Source organism: Centropristis striata, chromosome 24 (assembly GCF_030273125.1).
Source record: "Centropristis striata isolate RG_2023a ecotype Rhode Island chromosome 24, C.striata_1.0, whole genome shotgun sequence".
Taxonomy (NCBI): Eukaryota; Metazoa; Chordata; class Actinopteri; order Perciformes; family Serranidae; genus Centropristis; species Centropristis striata.
Genome location: NC_081540.1, coordinates 20,845,801 through 20,858,092, shown reverse-complemented (window position 1 = coordinate 20,858,092; position 12,292 = coordinate 20,845,801). Strand labels below are relative to the sequence as shown.

General features: G+C 35.7%; 1 protein-coding gene across 1 annotated transcript in view; it reads left to right on the top strand.

Moving 5' to 3' along the window:
• Positions 1–12,292, top strand: part of LOC131962839 (epithelial cell-transforming sequence 2 oncogene-like) — a 32,836-nt gene that overhangs the window by 6,171 nt on the left and 14,373 nt on the right. The window contains 10 exon segments of the mRNA XM_059327931.1: positions 194–241; positions 243–416; positions 418–451; positions 1,617–1,854; positions 4,702–4,825; positions 6,794–6,959; positions 8,221–8,349; positions 8,426–8,518; positions 10,237–10,449; positions 11,246–11,349. Coding sequence (XP_059183914.1) covers positions 194–241; positions 243–416; positions 418–451; positions 1,617–1,854; positions 4,702–4,825; positions 6,794–6,959; positions 8,221–8,349; positions 8,426–8,518; positions 10,237–10,449; positions 11,246–11,349 — 1,323 coding nt within the window.

Below are 12,292 nucleotides of genomic sequence, written 5' to 3'. Positions count from 1 at the left end.
GATTTGTATCTATTTAGTTTTAATGATTCTTTTATTTTAATGTTTTTTTATTGTCCAAATATTTGGAAAAAGTTGTACTTGTGCTTTGGCAATATTGTTTTTTAACTTTTGTGCCAATAAAGCCTTGTTGAATTGAATTGAATGGAGATTTTACTGCAGGTTAATATAAAGGGCCTATTGTTTCTGTGGCCAGGACTGTCTGTGGGCCGGCCGCTGCATCTCCAGAGCTGGTTCCTGCCCTTCTCTCTCCAGCAGAGAAAGAGTCTGGAGCCTGGAAGAACCACTACGTGGACTGTGTCTGCACGCTGGACTGGCTCAGTCCACGAGAGGCGGCTGAGCTGTACGGGACCCTCAACCCACAATGCACCGGGGTGACGGAGGAGGAGGAGGAGAGGAGGAAGGAGAAGAGGATCAGGGCAGATGATCAGAGACAAACTACAGGAGGAGAAGAGTGAGTGGAAAGGAACAAAATAGAAAGAAACAAGGTGGTGAAATTATATCTGAGTGTTTAGGGACCCCAGTACACTGTAAAAAAAAAAAAAAAGTTTAATTTACGGGAAATACTGGTAGCTGTGGTTGGCAGAACTTCACTGTAAAAAGTACAGTAGAGAGTGGGTTTTCTACTGTAAATTTAAATATAAATATCAGCAAAAGCTGTAATTTAGACTGGAATAATCCCCGTTATTTTTAGGGTCATTGTGTCATTGTAACATCATGCTATTTCTCTATTTTATTTACATGAAAATTTTTATATTTTTACAGCAAAATTGTATGTTTCCTACAGTTTATGACAGTAAAAGTTAAAGTTTTGTGCCAATCATTGGTTAATTGGAATTAAAAGCGCCTACTACGGTGATATTCAATTTCTAATTTGACGCCCTATTTCTGAGGTAATTTGACAGTGTTTTACTGTAATTTCTACAAACATTTTTTTACAGTGTATGTGGAAATATTCAAATACTACAGGGGAGAATAACAGTTATTCTGCATGACAAAACGACCATTCTTTTCCCCAAACTGCATGGGATTGGCATAAAGAGGGCGTGTCTGTAAAGAGGAGACTTGTGGGGACCCAGATAACCCATTTCTTATACAGATATCTTCATCAGAGGGAAAGGGACACCTTTGAAAAAATCCATGTCAGTTTTTCCCTCTCTAAAACTTAGCCCCACATGCTATCATAATGTGTTTGGTACCAATGGATGCCTCAGGTTGTCTAGTTTTATATGATAACACTGGGCCTCATTCAAGAACTGTTCTTAAGAACAAATTTGTTCTTAAGTCCTACTTACGAAGATTTTACGAAGATTGTGGCATTCATGAATTTTGTTCTTTTCTTAGGTAAGAACAAATCCTAGGAACACTCAGGAGAACTCTTAAGCACATTTCAGTGCTGACATGTTGGCATGGTTGTGTTGTCTTCTTTTGTTAAGTTCAATAAAATGCATTACAGTGACATTTCCGTCATATTTATTTATTTATTTCATTTTTTTTTTCATTTTAATTAAATTAAATGTGTCAAAGCTTTAACATGAATCAAGTAAATTGGAAATCATGCCGTCCATTAGTGATACCATGGTTTCTCAGAAAACTTGTCATATCTGTGTTAATTCCAGGAGACTCTCTGAGAACCAGGAGAGCCTGGGGCAGCTACACCAAGCCAGGAGGAGGTGGAGGAGGAGGCACCCAGACAGGGAGGCTCATCTCAGGCATCACCTTCAGCTCTCAGCCCTCTCTGTCCTCTCTGTCCTCTCTGTCCTGGCCTCCCAGGACCGTGGCGTCCCCCAGCCTCCGTCTCAGCTCAGACCGGGGACCGCCCATGACCGCAACTCAGACGGCCTCCTGTCCTAGCAGGTGATTATTAATAATAATAATAATAATAATAAACTGAAAAACTTACTATTTTTATAGCACTTTTCTGAACAAAGTTACAAAGTGTTTTACAGGCAAGAGATAAAAACATAGTGGAAGACGGAAAAAATTACAATAAAACAACAAAGCAGCGGCGCATAATTCACCATGGAAATATGTTCTGTGATTTTTTTTTAATTTATTTTACAGTACAGTACAATAACAGTTATTTATAAATAACAATAACAGATGATAGCGGACTTTCGGTCCGTGTAAACACAATAAAGAAATGTATAACTTTCTGAATGGCATGGTTGCACATAGTACATCATCATCTGATGCATATAAATTAATTAACAATAATTTTAGCGACTGAGTTAATTAACTTAACCGGCAATGTATCAAGATGGCGTTTATTATCTTTAGCTAAATATTCTGGCATTTGTTTATGTTTATGTTTTTGCTTGACTTTGAACACACGTTTTGTAAGTTATGTGATAACATTCAGTGTAAACTGTAAATACTGATATATTTTAATGTATATCGCGCCGCCGGCATGGCTGTTTCTACATTCGCCATTTTTAAATCTCCCGGTAGACCGGTGTGTGCAAGGCATTATGGGTAGCCGGGGCCCACGGAGGATACACACATGCATCCTTGGAAGTTGGGCAGAAGAAGGACTCTGTCCTCTGGAGGATCCTGGACATTAGGACAGTCCTTCAGAGGATGTTGGTGACGTAGTGTCCTTCAGATTCAGCCGTTTGAGGATCCTTCCTTGACTTTGGGACACAGCTTCTGTCTTTGTTTAAGCACCTAAGTTTAAAAAACAAGACAAAGCAGTCCAATGCTGACGTGACAAAATCCCAGCCACCCTTCTACTGTCCTCGGGCAATGATACAACGTCCCTGGAGCAAAAGAAACATCTACAGAAAATCGTTTGTCCCTGTTGCCATTAGGTTTCTTAATTAGAAATGACTAGCGTGCTACCTCAGCACAAAGCACTTTATATCTATTTACTTAACCTTGGTTCAGTCCTCAGCCCTCACTACCTCCTTTAATCAAGCTTTCATTGTCTGCTATTTTTTTTATGTGCATGTGTTTTAAACCTCTGAAATCCAGGAGATTTTGGTTCAAATTTGTCAACTTCCTCTGCATTCTGTCTCTGTTTAGTATCTTTCAGTCTGTCATTTTATTTTAATTACCAAAGTATAAAGCTGCCAGGAACCCAAAATACAAACAAAAGACACAGGTGTCTATGGAAATGTACCATTTTTAAAAAAATTTTTTACCATTTATACACACAAAAACAGCAGGAAAGATAATAAATAATAAAACTGCAAAACAGTCTATTTGCATGTAAATTAAAAATAGTAATAGTTTTCATTGTAGAAAGAAAATTCACATTTTAAAAATGGTCTAGAAACATAAATGTCACACTGTGAAAGCTCCTATGATGAACTTTAACTGGCTTTCTCAGCTTGTCTACATATCATATATAAATAAAGTTATTACTGTAAATAAAACATGTGTTTTTTCAATAAATAGATGGACCCCGGAGGGTTAATGTGACTGGATAAAAAAATATGTGTTTTAATCAAATTAATCTTTATTGATAGCATATTTTGCACAAAATATCTAAAAAAAAAAAAGACAGTAAATGTAAGTAACTGTTGATGAGAAAACACATATATAAACATAATGTATAGCTATAATGCAACCTAATATAGGCTACTAGGGTGCTGCCTCCAGCTGTATACTAAGCATGTAGAGTGGTGTAGATTATTTAAAATGTTTTGAGATAAAACAAACAAAAAAAAAGTATCTTTTCACAATTTTTAATGCATCTTTAGATCGCGGTTTTTTGGATTACCAACTCTGTCGGTGTCCAGGACTAAGTGAAGCAACATACTGCTTGTGTAGTCATCCAAGCACTGCCATTTAGTCTTAAAATGTACCAACAAAAGCAAATGTTATGGAGTTGCCAGCAGTAGAAAGAGTAGGACTAAAAGGAACGGCTGCAGGTGGCGCCAAATCATAAAACAAGCAAAACAAAATATGCTTCCTTAAACACATACCGACTCACTACAGCTGACCAGCTGAAATAAATGAATAAAAGCTTATCTGGCTGTGCTAATCTTATTATGAAAATAAAACACAGTTGAGCAGCCACCCACTAGGCCAGGTGTTACTAAACAGGCATCAGATATCTGTGGTAACTTCAAAAGAGTGGGTGATTATTTTGTAATTCACTGCTGTATATTCTGTTGTGCAGAATAACAGTTATAATGGCATAAATCATAAAAACGAAGTTTCTCTGTTACTTAAAAAAAAAAATTGGAATAAGATGGAATTTATATATACAACACTTTCTCAAGTGTCCATAAGTGTCATGAATATTTAGGAGAAAATGGTCTCTACATGATATAGAGACCTCTATATAATATATTTGCATTTTAACAACCTGTCCTCTCCTCTCAGCTCTGTGTAAACAGCCTGCAGTTCTGTCTGATTTCAGTGAATATTTGTCACATGACCGTTTGTCTCAGCAAAATCAATCATGGCTTCATAGTATCGCTGAGGATCTAGTTATTCCAAACATCATTTTAAGCTTTCTTTTGGTTACTTTTTCTAACAGAAACTCATCTCTTCATCCGTTCAAGGACTATCTGAAAGTTCAAATTTTGACCAAAATGCCTGTTCTTATGGTTTGTTTCTACAATACACTGTGAATTTTTGGCGACCTTATAAAGAAAAACATTAATTTGGATCCTGTCGGTGGAGGTGGGGGTTAATTGAGAGAATAATGCACAGAGCAATCACCACAACAATGTCCTCCATCTTCTCTTTTAGTGGAAGAGCAAGCAAAGCCAGCGGAGCTCTGTTGTCCTTCACCAGCAGACACACAGCACCACCCATCCACCCCACCACTCCTCCACTTCTACTGCTCATCTCCGACAGAATTCCTGCCTATGAGGTAAAACAGAGATTCGCCAAAGATCCACGAGGGGTCGCAAAGCTCTCTTGATTTTAAGGGATGTAATAAATCTAATGTGTTAAATATACACTACCAGTCAAAAGTTTTAGAACACCCCAATTTTTCCAGTTTTTTATTGAAATTCAAGCAGTTCAAGTCAAATGAACAGCTTGAAAGGGTCCAAAGGTAAGTGGTGAACTGCCAGAGGTAAATAAAAAAAGGTAAGCTTAACCAAAACTGGAAAATAATGTACATTTCAGAATTATACAAGTAGGCCTTTTTCAGGGAACAAGAAATGGGTTAACAACTTAACTCTATGGAGTCTTGGGCTATTTTGTCCATTTTTGAATTCTTTTCATGTCTTTGTAAGTCATTTTGTGTTTTTTTTAAGTCATTTTGTGTCTTTTTTTGGTCATTTTGTGTCTTTTTTTAGTCCTTTAGTCCAACATAAAATGTGATTTTGAATCTTTTTTTTACTTTCAAAACACTATCATGCTCAATAAAGAATTTTAAATGTTGCAAATGTGCATTAATGTCAGAGTACACTGAGACATTAAACTGCATCATTTTCAATTAAATGCATACTGCATACGGTGACGCTAAAGTGTGTGAAATGTGATTGTATGCAGCCAGGCGGCATCACTTAAAGCCATAAGAGCATCTTTGGGCATGCAGAAGTTTTCACGCCACACATTTTCATCAGCTACTCCTTCCACAAAGTTCTCCTCCATCACTAGATCTCCCAGGTCTCGTTCACAGCCGTCTGGCTCCTCCCACCAATCGCTGCATCCAGAATGTGATAGAGGTAATTCCAGATCCTTCTCTGTTCACTAATACTATCTGTACATATCCTGGACATTTGGTGGAAAGACTCCTGTAAGTTTATTAGAGCTGCCAGAGCAGCTTGAAGGTCCCACCATGGAAATAATCCCACGTTTCTTTATTTCCTGTCCTGGAGCATGTATGTGACGTAAACACATACGTGTCTTGTCAGTGTAGACGACACGCTACGGAGGAGAGGATTTAACTTTTCCACTTTGGAAGGTGGTTTCAGATTTTTGCGTTTTTAACCCATAAGAACCCACGGTGACACCCATGTAACAAACACTTTAAATATTCTAGAACAGGGTCTCAAACTCAACTTACCTGGGGGCCGCTATAGGCAGTATCAAAAGGACCAAAATTACACAAAATTACTTTAAAAAAGACACAAAATGACAGAAAAAAACTAAATTACTAAAAAAAGACACAAAATGACAGAAAAAAACTAAATTACTTAAAAGACACAAAATTACTAAAAAACAAAAAGACACAAAATGACATTAAAAACTAAATTACTTAAAAAAGACACAAAATTACTAAAAAAAAGACACAAAATTACTCAAAAAAAAAGACACAAAATGACAGAAAAAAACTAAATTACTTAAAAAAGACACAAAATGACAGAAAAAAACTAAATTACTTAAAAGACACAAAATTACAAAAAAAAAAAAAAGACACAAAATGACATTAAAAACTAAATTACTTAAAAAAGACACAAAATTACTAAAAAAAAAAGACACAAAATGACATTAAAAACTAAATTACTTAAAAAAGACACAAAATGACAGAAAAAAACTAAATTACTTAAAAAAGACATAAAAAAAGACAAAATTACTAAAAAAAGACACAAAATTACTAATCATAATATAAACATAAAATTACTAACTGTGATATATCCCCCATTACTTTCCTTTATGGATAACTGGGTGTGGGTTCTTATGGGTTAAGCCCCCAAAACGCCGTCACCGTCTAAACGAAAGGCACTTCCGATGAAATATTTTGTCGTTTTTACCTGCAAGCGTCCTTGTGTAAACAGGGCCTCAGTCTGCCCGAAATCACTCTTTGGTAAAAAAGAAGAGAGCAGCGATGAGTGTAAAGAGGAAAAGCCCCAGTGGGAAGATGAAGATGTAATATTTCTGTGTGCAGCTGGTGCTGAGCGGCGTGAAGCCAGGAGTGACGGCGGTCCTGTACGACCACAGAGGGACTCTCTCAGCTCTGCTCAGCCAGGTGAAGAGGGCCGTTTCTGGGCAGAGAGCTCAGAGAGTGGGCCTCCTAGCTCCAGGAGGAACCCAGGAGCTCCATCTACTGCACAGTGAGAATTAATAATCCTGTGTAACTGAATGTGTGGAAACACTAGCAGGCTTAGATCCAGTCCAAGCGGAGCCTCACTGCTCCACGTTCATCTCTCAGGATACTGCAGCACATCTGCTAAAACCATTTATAGCTTAAGTTATTATCATAGGAACTTTTTTCACTAAGTCCATAGCTATCCTGGTCCCCTGGTTGACTGTTGGCCCAAGACTAATTATCATAAATCTTAGACTGATTTTACATTCACCTCTTTCTACAGGGCTGCTCCTTATGGCAAAAAAATCATAGCCTTGCTTATTTTTGTCAATATTGAGGTCTAATTATTTAACACAAATCCTCATTGACTTTTGAAACAACATGCAATTCAATAAAAGAAAATTACAACAGGGGAAGAAATAGTTGATTTTATTTATGCATTAACCAACAAAACAAGTATTTTTTTAATCTTAATATAATAAGGCTGATAGAATAAAATGAGATAAATAAAATAAATGACTTATCAGTTTTTTATTTGTTTTTACACCACTGTCAAGGAAAAAAAGCTGCAGGATTTATAACATAAGACAAATGAGAAAGAGAATCCAGCATTATTATAATATTATCACTGTTGTTTTATATAGTTTTGATAATTGTTGGAGGCCAGTATGATAATTGAAAATAATATTTGATTAAACACCTAGCCCTATTTTTATATTCTACATTATTTCACATTTATCCTTTTTGCCTGTAAAGTCATTTGGGAGCCTATTTTACCCCCCAAAAATACATTTTTTGTGTTTATTTTATGTCATGAGGCATTCACAAGTTCATCAACTAACCTTTCAAACTTAATTTTTTCACAATAGAGTTAAAATTTGATATAGAAACTTTAGAGTTGATGTCAAATAAGAAATGTGAACACACTCTCATACACTATTTTCAGAAACCCCAGAATAATATAAAGGGAAGCACCTTATACCCTATGTGCCTTATTATGTTATTATGTTATTTTACTTTTATATATATTTAATTCTACAGATATTGTAACTGGCATTTTTCTTTGTATGTCTTGTTTATCTACTGAATGTCTGTATTTCCTTCATTGTTAATAAAGATCTGAAAAACAAAACAACAACTAACCTTTCAAACCCAATTAGTTGAAGTTGAAAGTGATGCTGCTCAACTATTAAACTGCTAAACTTAGTTTTGAAAAGTTGATTTATGAGAGGTTTATTCTCTGATTTCTTTTCTTTTCGTACATTTTGTTTTACCTGCCTCTTCAGGTAGCAGCCTGTCAGAGAGGACTCTACTGGATCCCGACCAGAGAGACTTCTGGGAAAAACTGTGTGTCTGGGTGGCCCCGACTGGAGAAGGAGGAGGGATTGACATCTTCTCTCCACTGGCTGCATCTGGTAGGTTCACACACATGTTAGGACACACACACTCTGTTGTCTGTCTCACATTGTCTCCTGTTTCTGTCTCTCTCAGCATCAGGAGTGACTCTGATCCAGAACCTCTCTACTCTGACCGGTCTGGAGGTTCGGGCACCAATGGGTCTTGCCACAGGAAGTTTCCAGAACAGTGAGTCACCCATGCTGCACAAGATTGACCCAGAAATTGACTCGAAGCTTACACTCTAAGAAATGATTCAAGGAGCCTGTAAATGTGACAGCAATATAAAGGTATGCATGTACACTACCGGTCAAAAGTTTTAGAACACCCCAATTTTTCTGTTTTTTATTGAAATTCAAGCAGTTCAAGTCAAATGAACAGCTTGAAAGGGTCCAAAGGTAAGTGGTGAACTGCCAGAGGTAAATAAAAAAAGGTAAGCTTAACCAAAACTGGAAAATAATGTACATTTCAGAATTATACAAGTAGGCCTTTTTCAGGGAACAAGAAATGGGTTAACAACTTAACTCTATGGAGTCTTGGGCTATGTTGTCCATTTTTGAATTCTTTTCATGTCTTTGTAAGTCATTTTGTGTCTTTTTTGTGTCTTTTGGTGTCTTTTTTTAGTCATTTTGTGTCTTTTGGTGTCTTTTTTTAGTCATTTTGTGTCTTTTGGTGTCTTTTTTTGTCATTTTGTGTCTTTTTTGGTCATTTTGTGTCTTTTTTAAGAGTTTTTGTGTCTTTTTTTAGTCATTTTGTGTCTTTTGGTGTCTTTTTTGGTCATTTTGTGTCTTTTTTTGTCATTTTGTGTCTTTTTTTGGTCATTTTGTGTCTTTTTTTAGTCCTTTAGTCCAACATAAAATGTGATTTTGAATCTTTTTTTTACTTTCAAAACACTATCATGCTCAATAAAGAATTTTAAATGTTGCAAATGTGCATTAATTTTCATTTTCAATGAAATTCTGGAAAAGTTGGTGTGTTCTAAAACTTTTGACCAGTAGTGTGTATATATATATATATATATATATATATATATATATATATATATATATACACATGTATCATTACACGGGGAGAGAAGAATCATTGTAAAAATGTGTACATTTCAAGAGGTAGGTCCAGGGTCATCCTTCATATCAAAACAGGACAGAAACATTCTCCCACTAGTGCCCAACAACACTGTAAGAGCACATCCAATAGGACAGTAGTAGCCCTCATGTCTTCTTGCTTCATATGATGTGTACATGCAGGCAGCAAGGTTATAATAGTTTTGGATTTTTCATTAGTTTTAGTTTCAATTTTGTTGTGAATTTTTGTTTTCAAATTCAGTTAGCTTAAGTTAGTTTTTAGAGTGAGTTTTCTAGTTTTAGTTTAGTTTTTATTTTTTGAAAATGTTTAGTTTTTATTAGTTTTAGTGTTAGTTTTAGTGTTAGTTTTGTAATGGGCTATGTGTTGGGTGCGAGATTCAAAGAGGTCATAATAAATGTTTCCTTTATTTCCTTTGGTTTATCATCTCAGCCCCAATAAGGTTATTAACTCTTACTGTTCTGGGTGTTTTGAATTTTGGTTCTAGTGTAAACATCCCAGTCTCAGTAAACATATTCACCATGTGTTGCATGTTCAAATAGAAACACTGAATTATGAATGAAAAAAGTTGACAAAAACGAAAACTAAGGACATTTTCACTATAATTTTAGTTAGTTTTAGTTAGTTTTGTAACCACGCAATACAGTTTCAGTTAGTTATCGTTTTTTTTTTAAAAACTCTAGTTTTTATTTTATTTCAGTTGACGAAAATGTTTTTTCAATTCTAGTTTTCGTTATTTCGTTAGTTTTCGTTAACTATAATAACCTTGGCAGCCAGCAGCTGAAACTCAGTCTTTAGTTATTGTTTGTTTGTTTTTTTCCCAGTTCTGAGCGAGTGGTCTGACGGCATCGTGAGCTCCGGCCCCCCGGAGCCTGCAGCAGCAGCAGCAGCCCCGGCCCTGCAGTACGTGTGTGAGAGTGTGGTGCAGGGCTGGTGCAGACAGGCCCAGTGGATGGAGGAGGCTCTGGGGGAGCTGAGGGGCCGCCTGGGGCCCCAGCTACAGCAGATCAGCCTCCAGGCCCGGGGCCGAGCTCTGGGTGGGGTTCACACTCATGTACATTTAAATGCATAGTGATGGCAGGTTAACCCTTTGATGCACAACATATTGACCAGTGGCGGTTCTAGACCAGTTTTACTGTGGGTGCCAAGGAGGGGCCAGTGTTTAATCAGAGGGCCACATTAGCACATGAAAAAATGGCAAAGATGATATTTAAGCATTCAAAATCTTTGAATGTCTTGAAAAAGACACAAAATTACCAAAAAAGACACAAAATGAGAAGACAGAATAACCAAAAAAAATCCACAGAAGACATAAAAATGACAAAAAAAGACACAAAATGATGAAAAAAAGACACAAAATAACTAAAACAGACACAAAAAAAGACACATAAATGACACCAATGACAAAAAAAGACACAAAATGACAAAAAAAGACACAAAAAAACAAAAAAAAAACACAACAACAGACACAAAATTACCAAAAAAAAGATTCAACTTATAAGATATCAACTTATTTTATGATTGAATATTTCAAGTATTCTTTAAATGTCTTGTTTTTGATAACAACAGATCATTATTTCCATTTTGCCTCTCATACTTCATGAAGAAAAAGAAAAGTTTTTGTATTATTACAAAGCTAACTACTTTGCTAAGTAGCTTGCTAAGCTAACTACTTAGCCAAGAAGTTAGCTAAGTAGTTAGCTTAGCAAGCTACTTAGGTAAAAAATGGATATAGTTAATTTTTAACCCATGTTGTGCATTAAAAGAGGGTTAAAACAAATGCCTGCATGCTGTAAAATCTCTGTGGAATCTGTTCATATTATATACGTCTAGGTCACTTTCTGTGGGAGAAAATCTGCCTCGAGGAGCTTTGTGTGTCCAAAGATGTGAATGAGGCTCTGATTGAGGGACTCACTGCTCTCAAAAGACAGGACGAGGTGAGAATTACTGCTACTGTATATGTACATATGTTTAAAAAAAAAACTGTCAAAGAATATTTTCAATTTGAACAAAGTCAAGTATATTTTAGATTGCAAAACAATGAGAATGTTGTATTGTTCACTTATACTACCTTACTTGAATTATTGTGCAGAAGTATTGGGTATTATTCCTAAACATTTAATCCAAATGGCTATAATTTAATAGTTTGATTCTGCAAACTGTCTGCATGTGTGCAATATATTGCCTTTGTTCTTATTGCAGAAAAGAGCAATCTGAATCATCCACAAAGTCAACTTTAGGGAACATACCAATAGTTTATTTATTAAATGAGGGTTATTGAAACGTCCAGAGATAATAGAACTCCAGACACTGTTGATTATGTTCAAAGCCAGAAACAGAGTTTTACCAGAAAACCTGCAAAAGCTATTTGTGTTTACTTCAGAAGATGAAAATCATAGAAGAAGATTTGATTTTAAGCACCAAGTTGCTCGGACCACCTTGAAACAAATGTGTGTTTCGGTTGTCAGTGTAAAAATATGGAATTCCCAAATACAGGATTTAAAAGGTTATACAGATATTAATAGATTTTTAAAAAAATGAACAAATGCAGAAAAAAATGTCAGTATGTACTGGAAACTTAAACTGATTGTTAATGATCAGTTGTTTTTTAGTTTTTGAGATTTTGTCTTGTTTGTTTTTGTTGTTTTAAGTGTTTTGTTATAATCAAAGTTTTGTTGGTGTAGGCTACTGAAAATAAATTGTATGTGATGTCAGACCATCTTTTTTTTATTATTTTTATATATAAGTAGGGGGCAGACAAATATAAGAAATGTTTTCTTCTTCTGCTCCTTTCCAATCATGAAGGTGTAGAGTGTCTCTGTACACACTGTGTTGTCCACCTTCATGAGAGGAACAAAATAAGGTAACACTTTACAATAA